This window comes from Girardinichthys multiradiatus, chromosome 15 (genome assembly GCF_021462225.1).
Source record: "Girardinichthys multiradiatus isolate DD_20200921_A chromosome 15, DD_fGirMul_XY1, whole genome shotgun sequence".
NCBI classification, from domain to species: domain Eukaryota; kingdom Metazoa; phylum Chordata; class Actinopteri; order Cyprinodontiformes; family Goodeidae; genus Girardinichthys; species Girardinichthys multiradiatus.
Window position 1 is genome coordinate 706,466 of NC_061808.1, and position 18,101 is coordinate 724,566.

Here is an 18,101-nt window from a genome sequence, read left to right on the forward strand (position 1 = left end):
GATGATTCATCATTAACCTTTGAAACGTTTGTTTCCCCTGCAGAGAGACGAGCTGAAGTGCCCCGCCCTTCCCAACGCCTGCACCTGCACCTCAGAGGCCACTGGGCAGCCGGGCCCCCAGGGGCCAGTGGTGAGAATGACCTTCTATCTTCCAGGAGTTTAGAAGATTTCTTTGGAGTTAAAAGCTTCTCAGATAGCAGCCAAACGCTGAAAGACCTTCAGAAACGCCAGAGAACTTCTGATCTGGACCATTTTGTGGTGGTCCTGTCAGAGATCTGTTAAAAAGGTGGAATTTAGGAAGACTCAGGAATTTGCTCAAGGACAGGTATTGGTTCAGAATCTGTTCAGTCAGGAACATATCCAGCATGTGTGAAGGTTCTTCTGTTGATCCAGGAAAGTCTGGATCACAGGGAGGGAAATGGAAAAATCTCAGGACTGGATCAGGGGCTCTGTTTACTGTAACCTTCACCAGTCCTGTTCCCAGAAGTGCTGGACCTTCAGCACGTGCAATGTGGTATATGAAGGGGGATCTTCACCTTGGAGGAGTTTTAGGGATTCAAAAAATCCCAGAATCAGGCAGTACCATGCACTCAGGTAAATACTGGGTGATGCTGCTACAAAAAAAGTTGTAGAAAACTACAAATATGGCCACGGTGTGGAGCAGTGGGTGCTTCATGTGCAGATGCTGCTGGTCCTCAAAGCATCTGGAGATCCCGTTCTTAACCTCCTCTCTGCTGGTTTCCTAAAACCCAGTTGATAAAGTTTAGTTTGATTCCGATAGCTCACCATCTGCACACACAAGAAAATGAATCATCTTTAGTTGAATCATATCATCATGGTAACGTTCTCCATCATTAACGTGTTTTCCTGCAGCTCTGATAGTTAGAGTTCTGAATGTTGCTTTTCGCAGAAGAAAATCGATTTGGAGGCTGGTTCTGTGAGTTCTGATATCTCCTTCCTCATGGTTGGAGCCAGAACTGAACGTCTTCTGGGTCTACTACATAATTTCTAATGTTCAAAAAGTTCTGCTGGGGTGGAGATGGTGCAGCCAGTCCGTTTCTCTGCAGAGCTGATGATCTTCTGAAGGGATTTCCTCTCCGAGGCTGAGCAGTGGGTCAGTGCACTCTCCATGAAGCCTAGGTAGAACCCTCACAGGAGCTTCTGGTGGAGACCGTTTCCCCGAGCAAGTGTTATAGTGGTTTATTACTGTGGTGGGGCATGGTGGAGGTGTGTTCATGATGCACCAGCAGGACTTGGTGGTTGACCTTCTGAAGCAGAACCGTTCAGGCTGACGTCATGCTTGGGCTGCGATCCGATTAACGTAGGTTATGACCCATGGTGTGGTGCGGTTCTATATGGTGTTTCCATAGGAACATGTTGATGCTATAGAGTGTGATGAGATGTGATGTTGATCACTAGGTTGGAGCAGCATCATGGCTGTCTTCTCACTGAAGGTTTTCCAAACTTGTTCTGATGGGTCATGGAGAAGTTGATCCAGTCTGAAGGGACCTTAGCTTTTATCAGGATGTTCTGGTCTTAAGACACGGGACCTGATGGTGCAGGCAGGAAGGAGTTGAGGGCCAGATCGTTTGGATGATTAGATGATTGTTCTTTAGATCAAATGTGAGGATGAATGCCACATGAAGGTGATTCCATCATTTCTACTAGAAGGTTTCTAACTCAGTCCTATGCTCTTCAGATGTTCCTTCCTGTGACCCAAACCTTCCTGGTTCTGACCCTTCTCCAGGATTTCTGAAGGTCTTTCAGAGTTCTTCTTTGGACTGAAAAGATGAACACAGTTTGACAGAAAATGATTGAACTGAAGAATGACATGTCATTCAGCTCCTGTTTCAGGGCTGTGCTGGATGATTTTCTTCTGAGCTTCAACTTCAGCATGCTTCATTGTCCAGTTTCCTCAGATTATCTGAGGATCCTCTTCACAAGTTGCTGAGATACAATGCCAGGCCAACAAAAAGTTGCCAGCAAAAAAAAAAGGTCACACTCTAATATTTGGTTGGACCGCCTTTAGCTTTGATTACGGCCCCATTCGCTGTGGCTTTGTTTCGATAAGCTTCTGCAACGTCACAAGATTTATTTCCACCCAGTGTTGCATCAATTTTCACCAAGATGTTGCATTGATGATGGTAGAGTCAAAGCTCCAGCACATCCCAAACTTTCTCCATGGGGTTAAGGTCTGGACTCTGTGGTGGTCAATCCATGTGTGAAAATGATGTCTCATGCTCCCTGAACCACTTTTTCACAATTGGAGCCTGATGAATCCTGGCATTGTCATCTTGGAATATGCCCGTACCATCATGGAAGAAAAGATCCATTGATGGAATAATCTGGTCATTCAGTATATTCAGGTAGTCAGCTGACCTCATTCTTTGAATACATACTGTTGCTGAACCCAGACCTGACCACCTGCAGCAACCCCAGATCATAATAATAATCATCTTTATTGGTCATTGCACATATACATTACAACGAAATTTGTCCTCTGCATTTAACCCATCCCTTATAGGGAGCAGTGGGCTGCCATTGTGCGGCGCCCGGGGAGCATTCTGGGGCTAAGGGTCTTGCTCAGGGACCCAGAGTGGTAATCTGTAGGATATGAACCTGGCCCCTCTGGAACGTAAACCTCCTGTTCTAACCACTAGGCCACCACTCCCCCATAGCACTGACCCTACAGGCTTGAACAGTAGGCACTAGGCATGATGGGTGCATCACTTCACTTGCCTCTCTTCTTACCCTGATGCCCCCATCACTCTGGAACCGGGTCAATCTGAACTCATCACAGCACATGACCTTCTTCCATTGTTCCAGAGTCCAATCTTTATGCTCCCTAGCAAATTGAAGCCTTTTATCCAGTTAGCCTCACTGATTAGTGGTTTTCTTAAGGCTACACAGCTGTTCAGTCCCAATCCCTTGAGTTCCCTTCGCATTGTGCCTGAGGAAATGCTCTTACTTTCACTATTAAACATAGCCGGAGTTCTACTGTTGTTTTTCTTCGATTTGATTTCACCAAATGTTTAAGTGATCGTCGATCACGATCATTCAGGATTTTTTTCTGGCCACATTTCTTCCTCAAAGACGATGGATCCCCACTATGCTTCCAGCTTTTAATAATGCATTGGACAGTTCTTAACCCAGTTTTGGTAGTTTCTACAATCTCATTAGATGTTTTGTCTGCTTGATGCACGCCAATGATTTGACCCGTCTGAAACAGACTGACATCTTTTCCACGACCACAGGATGTGTCTTTAGACATGGTTGTTTAAGAAATGAGAAGCAACTCATTGCACCAGTTGGGGTTAAATAACTTGCTGCCAGCTGAAACATAATCGCCCATGTAGTAATTATCCAATGGGAGGCTCGTACCTAGTTGCTTAGTTAAATCCAGGTGGAGACCTTTTTTTGGCCAGAGTGAGAAGGAGGGGAGGTCTTTATCTGGTGCAGGAAGCATCCCTGAGCTGCTTCGTAAACACACTGGAATAAGGATATGAACATGTTCTGGATCTGTTCCATCACTAACCTTCCTACCTCTGCAGGGCGCTCCCGGCAGCAAAGGCCCACGAGGGGAAAGAGGAGAGCCTGGTTCTCCTGTGAGTACTGTGATGAAGCCTTCTTGCATCCCACTATGTGTTCCCCCCTCTTGACAGCTCGGGACTCAACTGTTTAAATATTTCTTATTTAAACTGCTCTCTGTGTGTCTCAGGGGCCGCTGGGTCCACCGGGAAGCATCGGACCACCCGGGCCCATGGGTCTGCCCGGACCCCAGGGTCCCAGCGGGATGTCGATCCCAGGAGAGGCTGTAAGTCTGCACTCACACACCTGACAGGAGATTATTAACAGATTCAGCAGTTTTCTATAAAGCTGGGGAGTAAAGACATTCTTTAATGTCACAGAGGGGGTGCCATAAATCCCTCAGACGGGTTCTGGCCCAGTCAGGTTGTTCTGCTTCCAGACAGGAATTACTGCAGGTTCCCAGAAAAGAGAATTCTTTTTATTTTGACCGACATCTGTTTGCTTCTCTGATTGTCCTGCTTTAGTGTGTTCATCTTATTTAGGATCAACTGGATCCTCTCGCTGCAGACGGAGATTTTCCTCCACTGCAAAATATCTGAGAAGTTCTCTGATTTCAAACAGACCGGGAGTCTGACTCCATGAAAGTGAAGTAATTATTATCAACTGCATGAGAACAGATCTCCTTGGCTGAGCTTTAACACAATTAAGGATCGGTGAGTGAAAAGATGAGCAGCATCAGAGACAGTGGCTTGCTCAATTATTCACAACCCCTAAATGTTTCACGTCGTCCCGTTTCAACCAAACACTTCTGTTCATTTTATTGGGATCTTCTGTGCCAGACCAGGTCTATCTGTAGGTCTTCTGGGGATTGTCTCTACCAGGTTTGAATTTACAGACATTTCTGCTCCTTCTTCTTTGTAAAAGCTCAGTCAGGTTGGATGGAGAACATCTGAGAACTTCAGTTTTCAAGTCTTCCCACAGATTCTCAGTTGTAGGCCTGGACTTTGACTAGGCCATTCTAACACCTGAATCTGCTTAGATCTAAACCATCCATTGTATCTCTGGCTGTTTGTTCAGGGTGGTTTTCCTGCTGGAAGGTGGACCTTCACCCCAGTCTAAGGTCTTCTCCAGCCTCCAACAGGTTTTTTCTAAGGATTTTCCTGAATTTAGCTCCATCCATCTTCCCACCAACTCTGACCAGCTTCCCACAGCATGATGCTGCCACCACCATGTTTCACTGTAGGGATGCAGTGTGTTTGCTGTGTCTCCTACACGGCTTGTAGTAAACTGCAAGCATAACTTTATTTATTTTGTTTTGTTAAAAGTGTCTGAAGTCAGCAGCTGCTCCAGAGTTTCCACGGTCCTCATGGCTGCTTCTCTGATTAATGCTCTCCTTGTCAGTTCAGGTGGACCTCCATGTCCTTGTCGGTGTCTCCCAGCTGAACGTTTGGGATAAGTTGAATTGGATCTCTGGGATCAGAGAGTAAATATTAAAAATTAAAGTTGAGGATAAGAACCAGGACTTGCTACTTAGCTGTCACAGGAACCCTGTTGGCTCCTCTGGAAGTTCTGATCCAGCTTACACTCTGGTTTTCTTTTCCTCAGGGTCGTCCTGGACCGAAGGGGGACCCCGGTGACTCTGGCCTGCCAGGACAGAAGGTAAGTCAGGTTCTGCTCCCGTTATGGACTGGAAACAGACATAATTCATGTTTTGTCTACTGGGCTGGCTCCCAACCCCGCTGCTGCACGCAGATGGTTCTCCAGATGAGGAGGATTCAGGGGAGCCAAAACCGGGTCAGCCCGATTAACAGAGCTGCAGTTTTATCTGGGAATAAATGAGGATTTGGATGAAAGATGAACTCTGTTGGTACGAGACAAACTGAGATAGGAATGTTCTTTTTCTGAAGGAGGTCCAAACTGTTACTGAACACTTTTTCCTGCTGCTTCAGTGATGGAGAAAACATCTCTGATGCCTCAGGGAATCTCTGAGGAATAAAAGGAGGCATCAGCTTCCAATGGACAGAACCAGGACTTTATCTAGAAAGGAGTCTTCAAGAATATTTAGGAATATAAAAAGAAAACCAAGCAGACATGTAGTTCCAGAAGCTGATCTGAGCTTCAGCTCCAGGTCTGACAGGGTCAGCACCATCCAATGATGTGCAGCCAGGATGTTTTTAAGAGGAGTTCAGATGTCAGAACCAGACATTTGCTGCACGTGGTTCTGGATCCGGACTCAGCAGAGTTTTTAATTATTTTGAAATTAAAAATGATCCAACACTGTCCAAGCAGAACCACTAAATGTTGTAGTTTAGCAGGAAAAACAGAACAGAATCAACTGGATCTGCTTTGACTGAAGCTCCTCCTCCTGGTCGAGCTGCAGGTGAGCCCGCTTTGACAGCAACATGCAGTTAATCAGTTCCAGAACTGCCCGGCCCGGCCTATAAAACAGATCTGGAATACGTTACGTTGCCTGTGAATCTGAGGCATCTGAGATATCCGATGATGAAGGAACAGCAGTTCTGAGAAGAAAACCCAGATTTACCTTCCAACCCCCGCAGAGCAGGACAGCTGAAGTTCAACATGTTTTTTGGTGTTTGCAGGGTTCTCCAGGTGCTCCTGGTCCCGTTGGACCCATGGGACCAGGTGGAGTGAGGGTAAGTATAGACCGGCTGTATTCTGTCACAGTGAACACGTTAACTTCTGGTTTTTAAGCCACGTTTTCCTGTTTACAGGGACCTTCAGGAAAGGAAGGACCAGCCGGACCCAGAGGACCACCAGGACCCATGGTGAGACTCACTGAAACCTCAGCATCTTGCCCGGGGCCTCGCCATACCTCATGGAGCTCATTTTTGCCTTTTTGTTTCCCTGCAGGGAGCTCCAGGATCTCCAGGAATACCAGGACCTACAGGAAAACCCGGACATCCTGGAGACTTGGGTCCTCCTGTGAGTCTTCTGGCAGCACGGTGTATTTATAGAGCAACATGTTCAGAGTGCTGCTTTTAAAGGTTAATCTGTTCTGCTTTCAGGGAACTGTCGGTCTCAAAGGAGACAAAGGAGAGAGGGTGAGTAAACTGGAGTCACCTGGGAACAGTTTATTCCTGCCTCAGATCATCTCCTCAGCTGGATGGACACATGAAGACCATTGAGACCCACTGGGAACTGAAGTCCCTGTGAGACCTGAAGACCCACTGAGATCTGAAGACCCCCTGGAACCTGAAGACTCTGTGAGACCTGAAGACCCACTGGGACCTGAAGAACCTGTGAGACCTGAAGACCCACTGGGACCTGAAGAACCTGTGAGACCTGAGGGAAAGGTTTAAGCTGAGAAAATGTGGAAACAAACACCTGATTGGTTCCCACTCAGCAACATGTGGTCGGGTCCACAGTGACCTAAAATCCCAACCTGTCTGCATCCCGCCTCATCGGGTCGATGATGGCAGGAAGGAATTCAGACAGAATAAGTTTCAAATCAGGATCTAATGTCTTCTATTCTCAGACCTGTCCTTTAACACTGGAACCTCCAGGGGGCGTCTGATTTAAAAGGGTTCAACTATCTTCAGTTCCTTCAGAGAGACGGTTCTATTGATGAATTCTCTGTGTTCGCAGGGCGACTTCGCTCCTCAGAACATGATGCGATCCATCGCCAGACAAGTCTGCTCGCAGCTTGTCAGCGGTACGTGGCCCAGTTGCTCAGAATCTGTCTGCTGCTTTTATTTTTGGTGGAATGCTCCTTTATTCCCTGTAATTTCAGATCAAATGAGTCATGTCAACACGCTGCTGAATCAGATCCCCAACGGGAACTACCGAAGCAGCAACAACCCAGGTCCCCCGGGGCCTCCAGGGTCTCCCGGCATGCAGGGACCACGTGGAGAACCGGGCCCCGGAGGAAGGAATGGATTCCCTGGAAATCCTGGTTTACCTGGCCAGCAGGGAGAGACAGGTAGGATCTTATAGCTGTGTTAAAACCCACAGAGCCAGAACACAAACCTACCAGAACGTCTGGAAGAACGACCTTTTGGAGGCTGAATCTGAACAGCTAAAACTTAACATTTGACTCCATGGTGTGTTCAGGTCCTTCAGGAGAAAAAGGCGAGCGAGGAGTCCCAGGAGTCGGCCAGAAAGGACCCAGAGGGCCTCCAGGTACCTCCTCTCCTTCAGGGGTTTTCTAAACTAAACAGGTCATACTGGGAGGGTGAAACATTTCCAGTTCAGGACAACGTTCCTGTCCTTTCTTTCTTCTGTTCCTCTCAGTCTCAGGAACATTCAGAGGAATTTTTAGACAACGTCCAGAAGAATTAGAAGCAGAATCACAGTTCCTCCTGATCCAGATTAACCCACTAGGATCCCTTCGATGCTGTCTTAAACATTGCCAGAGAAAAATTATGGATCAGCATATTTTTTGTAAAACAATGATTTCTCCATAAATAATATTCATAACTGTCTTTCACCCTTTAAATGCCAGTCTTAGTGGGTAAAGTCAGATGTTTTCTGTCCATTCAATAAAAACATCCCACTGAACTGCTTTCCAGAACATTTTACATCAGAGAGATGCAAAAATCGAAGAATCCTGACTGCTGACATGAAAAAGTGACTCCTGTCCAAGCTGTGAGGATCTGAAAAGGACAGAGACGGAGATTCTCCAAACCATCCATATCCAAGTCTAGACACATCACGACGACAGGAAAGATCAACAGATCCAGTTCAGTTTTCCATATCTGGACTGTGTTCCTCAGACTGGCAGCAGCAGCTGAGGAGGATTTATTAAATTTATGATGTTTCTATCTGGAGATGATGATGACCCGGCCATAATTATCTGTTAGCTTCTAACATCATGAAACACTTTTTACTCCAGACACTCTGACAGGAGGAGAAATCTCCCTTATTTTTTCAAACAGTTTTCCAAAGCTCCAGATGGAGGACAGCAGCACAGTCTTTATTCTGGGCTTTTGTTTAGGGTCCAGATTGAAATAGGAGCAGTCTCTCCTGAGGTAGAAGCGGTCCTTGCGGCTTCGTGGGGCCCGTCCTGGCCCCAGACCCAGCACAGGTTTACAAACGCAGCAGTTGTTCACATAGAGAACTTTCATAGTTTACATCTTAAAGTCCTAATTCATTTAAAACTGATTTCATCATTTCTGCTGCTGGACAAACATAAAATGTCTGACATTATTGTTGATAAATGGATAATAATACAGATGAACTCGTCTATTATCCAGCAGATGATGCTGAAACAACAACTAGAACCATTCCAGAAGAAACTCTGATGCAGCCATACTAAAATAATTTGTGTTCTGGTTTAGGCCCGACATCCGTCAGTTTGCTGTTTAAAGCCCGGTGGGAATGTGGAGCCTTTGTAATAACTGAGCCATAAAAAGCAAATATTTTATTTTGAAAAGAACTTGAACCTTTTTTTCATCTTATTTTTTCAACATCCTTTTTTTTTTATTTGAGATTCTGTCAAAACTTCACACTTTTATTTTGAAAGGCTAACAATCCCTTTTGCATCACTAGCTGATTCAATTATTTACAATTTAACAACAATTTCAAAAATGAAGTTTAGGCTTTTATTCCAATGGATCTTAAAGCTTTATTTTGAAAGGGTCACATAATCCCTTCTAGTAGGTACATGGACCCTACTTTAGTAAACGATGGTGAAATATTTACTCTTATTTTGAAGGAGGGTACGCTTTATTTTAAAAGGCCAATATGATCACTGACTAGTGGCTTTTATTGTCTGTAATCACACCCGAAACTGGTGGAGACATGGGTGGGACATGCAGAAAGGTCCCGATGTCGGGACTCTAACCACGGACGGCTGCGTCCAGGACCCATAGCTACCGTATATGGGGCGCCAGCTCTGTTCCTGAGTGAAACCATCTGGAACCGGGAACTGTTGACCTGAAGCCTCTGATTCCTCCCCTAGGTCCTCCAGGAGAGAGCAGGACCGGATCCCCAGGCCCGTCAGGCTCTTCTGGACCTCGTGGTCCTCCTGGACGTCCTGGATATGCCGGAGTCCGCGGTCCTCCGGGACCTCCTGGATACTGCGATTCCTCTCAGTGTGTCGGTATTCCTTACAACGGCCAGGGATACATAGGTACGTATGAGGACGAGGAATAATGTGGGATCTTTCCTCTGGTGTGGAGTCTGGGTCCAGGAGCAGATCAGCTCGGTACTGATCCAGTCTGATTAAACTGATTAGATGTGTGGAGTGAAAACTCTGAACTAATGTGGGACTTTTTTGTTTATTGAACAGTGATTTCAGATAATTTCCTAAACTCTGATGTTTCTTTTTCATATTCAGCTGCAGAACGGTTCCACTGAACTTTATTTACACTCACAGAACCTGGTTAAAAAAACCCATTTCAGGTGCTGAGAATGGCTGCCCTTGCTATAAATCATCTTCATGTTGTTTCATTTAAAATCATTTTTCTTCTCATCAGAAGAAAGTCAACCTGGTTACCATGGTAACATGATATGTGCTTGTTTTTTACCTCATGGGATAATTCTGGTCCATAGGGGGAAATCCTGGGGGGGGACGGAGGGGATGTATCTCCTCCTGTCATAAAGATGTCCTCCCCAATAATCATTGTAAATACAAAAACACTTTTTAAATTATAACATCGTAATATTTAATAAAAGCACAGCTAAAGTGATCCAAGTTAGATAGTGCGTAAAAAAAGTTTCCTAATTATTAAATGTTCAGGACACCCCCATCCCACAAAGTGGTTTGGTCCACATGCTGTTTCCAAAGGGAGGGGCTACTGCCTGCTACTCTCAGCAGGTCCGTTTTCAGAGCGGGTCAGATGATGAGGAAACTGAACCAATATGTTAAAGCCAGTTAGTCATTTATCACATCACTTGTTCAAAGAGTGCAAAGTTATAACATAAAAAGTGATATTTCTCCCGCTTTGTCCAAAACCAGCCTCTCCTATCAGCTGCTAGCTAAGCTAACAGCCTAGCCTACTTGCAAAGGACCAGGAAAGAGAGAGGGAGGAAATTAGCTTTTTTTTTTTCATGTCCCCCCCAAGAATTACTCTCTGAAATGTTTCTGCTTAGTGTCCCCCCCAAAAATAAAATGGGATTTTTGCCCCTGTTCTGGTCCAAGAACCAGTCAAATCTTTTGTTTCCATGTCTCAGACGGGTCAGTCAGTGGTGGTGCATTCAGTACCGTTTGTAAACGACACGATCCATATTTGCCCTAAAAGACTAATTTCTCATCATTAGGAACAAACTGCACTGCGGTCCTAAAGAACATTTCAAGGAATGAAGGACTATAACGTCCTTTTCCCAGACAAAGCGCTGTGCTAGATCTAATATCTGAATGATAAAATACCAGAACAAATAGATAGAAAAGAACATGCATAAGATCACAGACAGAAAACGCTAGAAGGCAAATTCTGACTGTTTAGATGTGTTTTTAGTGTTGCTCACCAACCAGGAAGAGCAGCAAGGTATCGTGTGAAAGCCAGTCTGTCTTTATAGCTTATGAACGATTTGATATTAACTCAAAGGGAATGAGAAAAATTTGCATTTCCTGCAAAAATACAATTCATGAATGCATGAATGCTGAATGGTTGAGCTGCAAAATGAAAGAATGTTGAAGTTAGCAAAAGAAAACTTGCTGAAACATAATATATCACCAGAAGCATCAGAGAACCCAAACTTTAAACTGATCTGCTTGAATAACAAGATTGTCAGCTGAAAACAAGCTGAAGTGACTGTAAACGTACTTGTTTCTGTGTGTGTGTGTCTGGCTGTTCTAGCCTGTGACCCGTTTAAATTTTGAACGGAGTTTCTACCGTAACATCGATAGAAGTAGTTCACTGTCAAAGAGCGCAAACATTTTGCTGAATTTTTGAGATTTTCCACTAATTGCAACGGGCCAAAAATTGGCAGAAAATTTTGAATATTTTAAAAGTATAAAAAGTATTAATACCATAGTCATATATGGAATAATAAAGAGAAACAGGAACACTATGGTGTGAATGCTTTAGGTATTAAAATAATGGTTAAAATGTGACAGGGGCAAACCTTGTAGCTTCTTCTGCTACTAGCTGTTGACTCCAGGCAGATTTGTTCTGGAGTGCCCTCTAATGTTTAACATAAGAAGTGCAGCACCTAGAGTGAAGATATAGATAAAAAGAAAGGGGTGTTCATCACAGCTGCTGAGCAAAGATGTTTCGTTTCACTCTGAAACAGAACAGATCTTTATATCTGTACATTATAACTAAATGCTGTTTCTCATTATGCCAGCAGGTGGCGCAGCCTGCCGTAGAAAACAAAAATAAATGACTTATTACACTAAAATGAATGTATTAAACCATACAATCTTCTCTATGTAAACAGCTCTAAAATATTGGCTGAGGATTACTACTTTATATCAAACTGGATTTCACTCCAGAAATCAATCTTCTGCAAATATCTGTTATTTGTTCTGCTATTGTCCTCATGGTGACGGAATTGTGGCTGAAAAATCAATCTGCGCTCATCCATCTTGAGACATTTTCTCACCAGAAACGATGCTACATTACAAACACAGAAGAAGAGCAGGTAGGGGAGCTGGAAATAAGTGCCGTTTGTGCTCCTGAAGCGAACGGGTTCATAATGGATCGCTGGGCACCGAGCCTCAGGGCGTCTGCTGCCATCCGCTGCAGCCTTCTGTGGGAGTTTGAAACATACAGCAATCTGAATATGAAGTAACCAAACATGTCAGGTAACCACCCCGTGTAAATAGGACACTATGATAATAAACAATCCTTGAATCTTTGAATTTTCCAATCCAATTTCTACATAAACGATATACAATAACTGTGTTTCTGCTAAAACTGGGGGCTGAATCTGTTTTAGCCAAGTTAGAATGGATTATGTTGTTTACAGATGGTACTTAAATGCATCATCCATCCATCAGTGCAGCCACTTTGAGCTCTGAAACATGGAGACACTGAATTATCTTAATTATCTAAATAATCAGAAATGTTCACTGTTTCTGTGGAAAATGTCATAATTAATAATAATGGAGCAGCGACATCTGATCTGGGCCTGATGCTCAGTACTGCAGCAGTGACTGGTTCTGATTACCAGAGGGGTTGTAAAAAGGAACAACTTTGATTTTTCAGGTGGGGTTTTGTACAATAGTCCTCTATAGTCAGTATCTTACCTGATTTTACAGGATTTCAACCTGTTGAAACAACTCAAACTGAAAAAGACCATTAGGTTCTGCACTTTAACATGGAAAAGCGTTTTTTGGGCTGCATGTTAACGAGTGAACTACCTGTTATCCTCAGGCTGCATCAGCTGAGATGATATCAGTTTAAAATAAACTGACTTCTGCGTGAGCTGCAGTATAAAGACAAGCTACTGTTGGCTAGAGAATCACCACCTACTGATGCTGATGGGATGCAGAGCTGGAAAGGTTGGCTTTTCATCAATTAATGAAGGAATCATTCGTTTTTAATCTGGTTGACTTTAACTGATATTAAACTTCAATGATCTGAAATATTTCATTGAAACAAAAAAACAAAAACAGAAGAGGGGAAATAATATTTCTGTGTATAGTTTATCATCTGCTCACATCAGGATGACTTGTTTGAATCAATCAGGGACCAGTCTAACTGGTCCGCTGCTGGTAACAGTCCAGGTTCTAGAACTGCTTCACAGTTCCACTTAGTGGAGCGGTGTGGTTCTGAGCAGTCAGAGCGATGTCTCAGGTTTGGATCTGATCAGTGATCAGTATTTCCCTGCAGCAAACGGGTCAGTGGGAGAATCAGGCAGAAATTATTCTCATTTCCAACATCTAAAACAAAATGTCCAAACATTCCTGAACGGTTCCTGCTCCGAGAAGCTGTTGGACCACCTCAGTAAAAACTCCGGCATGAATCTCCAAACTGAGATCAGTCTAGCCCGCCTGCTGCAGGAGAAACACTAAATGATGATCAGATCCGAACCTGCTGCAGATCCCTGTGATGAGCTGAGATCCACCTCCACACATTATTGTGCAGTTTAAAGCTCCCCGGTCAGAACCTGGACCCAGACTCTGAGGAATTACGCATGTGTTGACCTGACTGACCCCTTCCATCCTGTCTGGCCCATTTCAGGTTCTCCATAATTAGACTTTTATTGGCGCCTGTGCTGCTTTCACTGACTTCCTGAACAAAGCAAATACTTATAGACAGAATAGAGGCGCTTAAAGGAAAAACCCGCCACCAGAAACACTTAACAAGCACCGGGGGAGCCGTACTAACAGCAGCGGCGCTGACGGCACCGACCTGCCGAACTCAGCGGAGGAGCATGAGCCAAACGGCAGCCCATACTAACAGAGACGGGACGTGGGGAAACTCCTGAACCCGTCTTTAACCTGTGTAACCTGCCACCGCTCCTCTGTGACCCTGGAGGGTCCGATTCCTGTCTTCATCCTCAGAACTGCTCCTCTTTATTCCCGTTTCTATCCTAAACTCTGGGTTTCTGTTAATAACCAACTCTGCTTCCTGCTTTAATCTGTGTGATCAGGTCACCTGACTAACACCTGGAGGGGGCGTGTCCTCTGCATCTCACAGCTGATTGGCTCCTTACTGGATTATGACGGCTCAGCAAACCTTATTCCAGATCAAATTCGTTAGTTGAGTCCGCGTAAAACGGACCTGCTCAGATTGTCCTGTTAGTCTGAAGCATGGAGGTGGTCATCAGAACCCAATGGATCTCACTCTGCTTCCAAACCATTTTTATTAAACCTGAAACCATCAACCAGAACCAGACTCTTGATTCCTGTTTTATGTCTCAGACTGTAGCAGTTTCAGCACAACCATCAGAATCAGGTTCTGATTCCGTTCTGGTTCCTTTTATCCACTTCAGAATCTCTAAATAAAAATTCTGCTAGAAGAACAAAAATTATGAATTTATTCATTTTCCAAACTTTTAGCATCATTTGTAGGATTAATCTATAGGGCCAATCAGACTATTGGACTGGACAGAACCACTCTGATTTCCCTCTGATCAGCTTCTGTTTAGGTTAATAAGAACAAGGAGGAACCACATCATGAAAGACCCGAAGGTTCTGAGCTCCGATTAAAAGGCTGAACAGGCTCTGCAGCTTCAACATCAAGCAGCAGGTCGGTCCAGAGTTCCCAGCAGAACCTCCTGGTCCTCCAGTTCAGGTAATGGCTGCACTGAGAGCTTCTGGTTGGAGGGTGTCAGGCTTCTGTCCCAGTTTGGTTGAATGTCCGGGTTCCAAACCAGTGCAAACGTACAAGAATCTGAGAACCAGTGTTAAAACAGGCAGAACCGAGTTGCTGCAGCATTTGGGACAATCTGCCAGCGACAAACAGATTGTTTAAGGCCAATTTAGGAGAATGCAGATGTGATGAAGGCATCAATACAGCTGAAGTTATCCAGAGTTCACAGAGAGACATGATGATGATGGTTATGGTTTAGTGACCATCACTAGCAGAACCTGCTTGTAATCTGGTCCACATTCAGACCAGTGATGGAAGGGATTTGTTGGGTGGAAGAGCAGCGTTATCAGGCAGTTACCAAAGCAGCCTACAGTCAGTCAGAACAGTGAGTGAGTCCAGTCAGTACTGGGTTCTGATGAGGCCGGGTGGACGGATGGTGGAACTACCCAACATATGGAGCTGCCCTGTGAGAAGTTGTCACCTCCAACATTAGGCTGCAGTAACCTCTGTATGCCGAACATGTTGGATAAATACACAATCTGACCACTGTGTGGCCCGTATCAGCCTCCATCGGTTCTGGCAGGAATGTTGTCTGTGTTGGATGATTTGGTTACTGCCAGATGAAACCATCCCGCCTCTCCTTGTAAATCAGATGGTTTCCCTCCCCATCTCTGGTCTCCATGTGGACCAGGTTTCATCCAGCTTGGATCCTGCTGGGATCAGAACCCTGTTCCTGTCGGTGAGTTCAGTTTTAGCAGAATCTTAAAGTGAGACGCATTTTTGTTGGCATGTTAACAGAATTTAGTTGGAAGCTGCTCAGGATTCAAACTGAACCACAGGATAGATGTTTATGACTCATAAGCAGAACCTGAGCTGAGACTGGAGGTTGGACAGAAACTGAACAGAACATCAGAGATGTTGGACCTTTACCCTGAACCTGTAGTTGCTGGCTTATAGTTACCTGAGCACTCATATCGTCCAGTTAGCAGTCAGACAGCAGCCATCAGATGCAGTGGCCACGCCCCCTCCCTACATGTGGCCACGCCCCCTGCTGTTGACAACACCTGTGCCCGTCACACTAACGTCAGCTCTGTGTGTGTGCATGCTCAGATGGTCTGAATGTTTGTCCTCGTTAAACTCAAACAAGCGTCTCCGAGCAGGAACCCAGGTCGTCCCCGCCCCCCAGGAGAACCAGCTGCTGCAGAACCAGCGCCGGAAGAGGTCGCTGCCCAGAAAGTCGTCTGACAGGCTGACATCATAAGAGTAACTGTTTGTTTCTGGAGGGTTTGAAACCTTGAAATGCCTGAAATTGTTTGTGAATATTATTTTGTTTGGTGGGTGATGTATGGGACTGGAAGAACCGAGTGTTTGGCCCAATTCTTAAAAATATGGAAGATAATCTGCTATGGACCAGTAAAAACCTGTGAGCTTCTTGTTTTCCTGCCTGTAACATATTTACATTGAGTTTGTGTTAAAAGGCGCAGCAGAGAAATTATTACACAGCTTTCATGCGTATCTTAGTGTTTATCCGTTTGCCTTTATTCTGTCACAGATCCTGTTAGCAGCAGTGGATTCACATGTCTACACTTTAAGTTCTTGTTGTTCTAACGTTTCATTAGGTTTAATCAGAACATTTGAGATGCAGCATCACTTTTCGTTGTTTTAACTGCAGATTGTGAATTCCACAGCCGGATTTTCTTATTTATTTCTGAAAACAGAAGAGGCATTTTTCAATAAAACTACTGAAAATCTCATCCTGTTTGTGTGGCGTTTGTGATTCCTGAGACCATTCACGACCTGAGAAGGTCCAGGAGCTCCATCGATGGAGATGGAGAACTTCAATCTGAGCAGAACATCTGAAGAGGAAAGAGCTGGTTTGATGCAAAATCCGGGAATAAATCCCGTCTTTGTGCTAATTTTGTGCAACAAACATTTCGTTTGTGCAGACATCATTTTTAAGATACACTGGTTTCTTTTTGTTTCTTTTAACAACCAATCACAACTCTTAGAAGACAGCATCACCCCTAGCAACAGGGTCAACCAGACCTCCTCACTGAGAGGAGTTTCTGTCGTCTCCTCCTCAGAGTCTCAGCAGAGAACTGAACCACTGAAGCTGGGAGTCCTTGGCAGGAATGTTGAGGATAAGTTAGGAGCTCTGAGAGACTCTGAGGACCTTCAAGAATACGGCCCTGGGGGTTTTATTCTCTTCTGCTCACTTTAACCCTTCAAGATCTCTATGTTATGGACCAGTTGGTTCTTGTTTGTGCTCCTACAGAACCTTCTAAGGATTTGCTACAGACATGGTGTGTTTAATTACCACTCATAAACTACACAATTTATACTAAAGTGCTTACAACAGACTTGTCACAGCAGATTTAAGGGTTTTCTTGGTGCATCTGTGATTTCATGGTTCTCTTTCTGGCTTTTAGGTTTAATAAATGAACAAATCTGTAAAAAACAGCAGACAGTTTTATTCTAAAAAGGTTTATACGATTAATTATCACATCAGCACACTTCACTGCAGTCTTCTCCAGCAGCTCCTAAATGTTGGGAGAAGCCCGATCCTCTACATTAAGCACAGATGTTATCCTAAAGGTCAAATTTGTGCTCCGATAGGAAACTTCTGCTTCTGCTATGAAACTACTTGGACTTCTGATTTTTCTACCCACAGTGCCTCCTGCTGGTGTCTTCCTGTCATTAGATTATTTAAATTAATCAGTCAATTAATGAACGTTTCACACTGTCAGACACACAAATGCAGGTAACATGCAGGGACTGTTGCAGCCCTCACAGCAGAAGGTCAGTGGTTTGATTCCCTGAGACAACAGAGGTGCAAAGAAAATGATTTGATGTATAAATAAAGTAGAATCCAGATACAGAAGGAAACATCTATCTGCATCTTTGCATCTGTTAGTTCAGTAGTATCTCAGGAGTATTTTAGATAACTGTTGCAGGTGAATAGTCCTCTCCTGTGGAACCAACTCCCAGTTTTAGTAGTGAGGCAGACAACCTTTCTACTTTTAACTCTATTTTTAACTCTACTTTTACTTCTTTTTGATAAAGCTTATAGTTAGAGCCTGATAACTAAAGGATCTGCCTCCCATTCTACTTCTAGAGACTCTAGGAACCACCAGTAAACCTGCAGTCTGAGAACAAAGTGCTCTGTTAGGAACATATGGACCAATCAGATCTCTGATGTATGATGGAGCTAGATCATTAAGGGCTTTATATGTGAGGAGGAGAATTTTAAATTATATTCTGGATTTAACAGGGAGCCAATGAAGGGAAGCTAAAATAGGAGAAATATGATCTCTCTTTTTAATTTTCATCAGAACTCTTGCTGCAGCATTTTGAATCAGCTGAAGGCTTTTAACTGCATTTTGTGGACATCCTGATAGTAAAGAATTA

At 44.2% G+C, this 18,101-nt stretch overlaps 1 protein-coding gene across 6 annotated transcripts in view; it reads left to right on the forward strand.

Moving 5' to 3' along the window:
- col12a1b (collagen, type XII, alpha 1b) overlaps positions 1-16,447 on the forward strand; it is a 194,940-nt gene extending 178,493 nt beyond the window's left edge. For 5 of the 6 annotated variants that reach the window (XM_047387814.1, XM_047387815.1, XM_047387816.1 and 2 more), the window contains 13 exons: positions 44-130; positions 3,552-3,605; positions 3,719-3,814; positions 5,134-5,187; positions 6,129-6,182; positions 6,261-6,314; positions 6,400-6,471; positions 6,555-6,590; positions 7,135-7,201; positions 7,280-7,468; positions 7,600-7,668; positions 9,449-9,619; positions 15,854-16,447. In XM_047387814.1, the coding sequence (XP_047243770.1) occupies positions 44-130; positions 3,552-3,605; positions 3,719-3,814; positions 5,134-5,187; positions 6,129-6,182; positions 6,261-6,314; positions 6,400-6,471; positions 6,555-6,590; positions 7,135-7,201; positions 7,280-7,468; positions 7,600-7,668; positions 9,449-9,619; positions 15,854-15,954 (1,104 nt within the window). In that variant the 3' untranslated portion in view covers positions 15,955-16,447. Of the gene's footprint in view, positions 1-43; positions 131-3,551; positions 3,606-3,718; positions 3,815-5,133; positions 5,188-6,128; positions 6,183-6,260; positions 6,315-6,399; positions 6,472-6,554; positions 6,591-7,134; positions 7,202-7,279; positions 7,469-7,599; positions 7,669-9,448; positions 9,620-13,619 lie in introns of all 6 variants that reach the window. The other variant, XM_047387817.1, reaches the window with a different exon arrangement.
- The last annotated feature ends 1,654 nt before the right edge of the window (positions 16,448-18,101 follow it).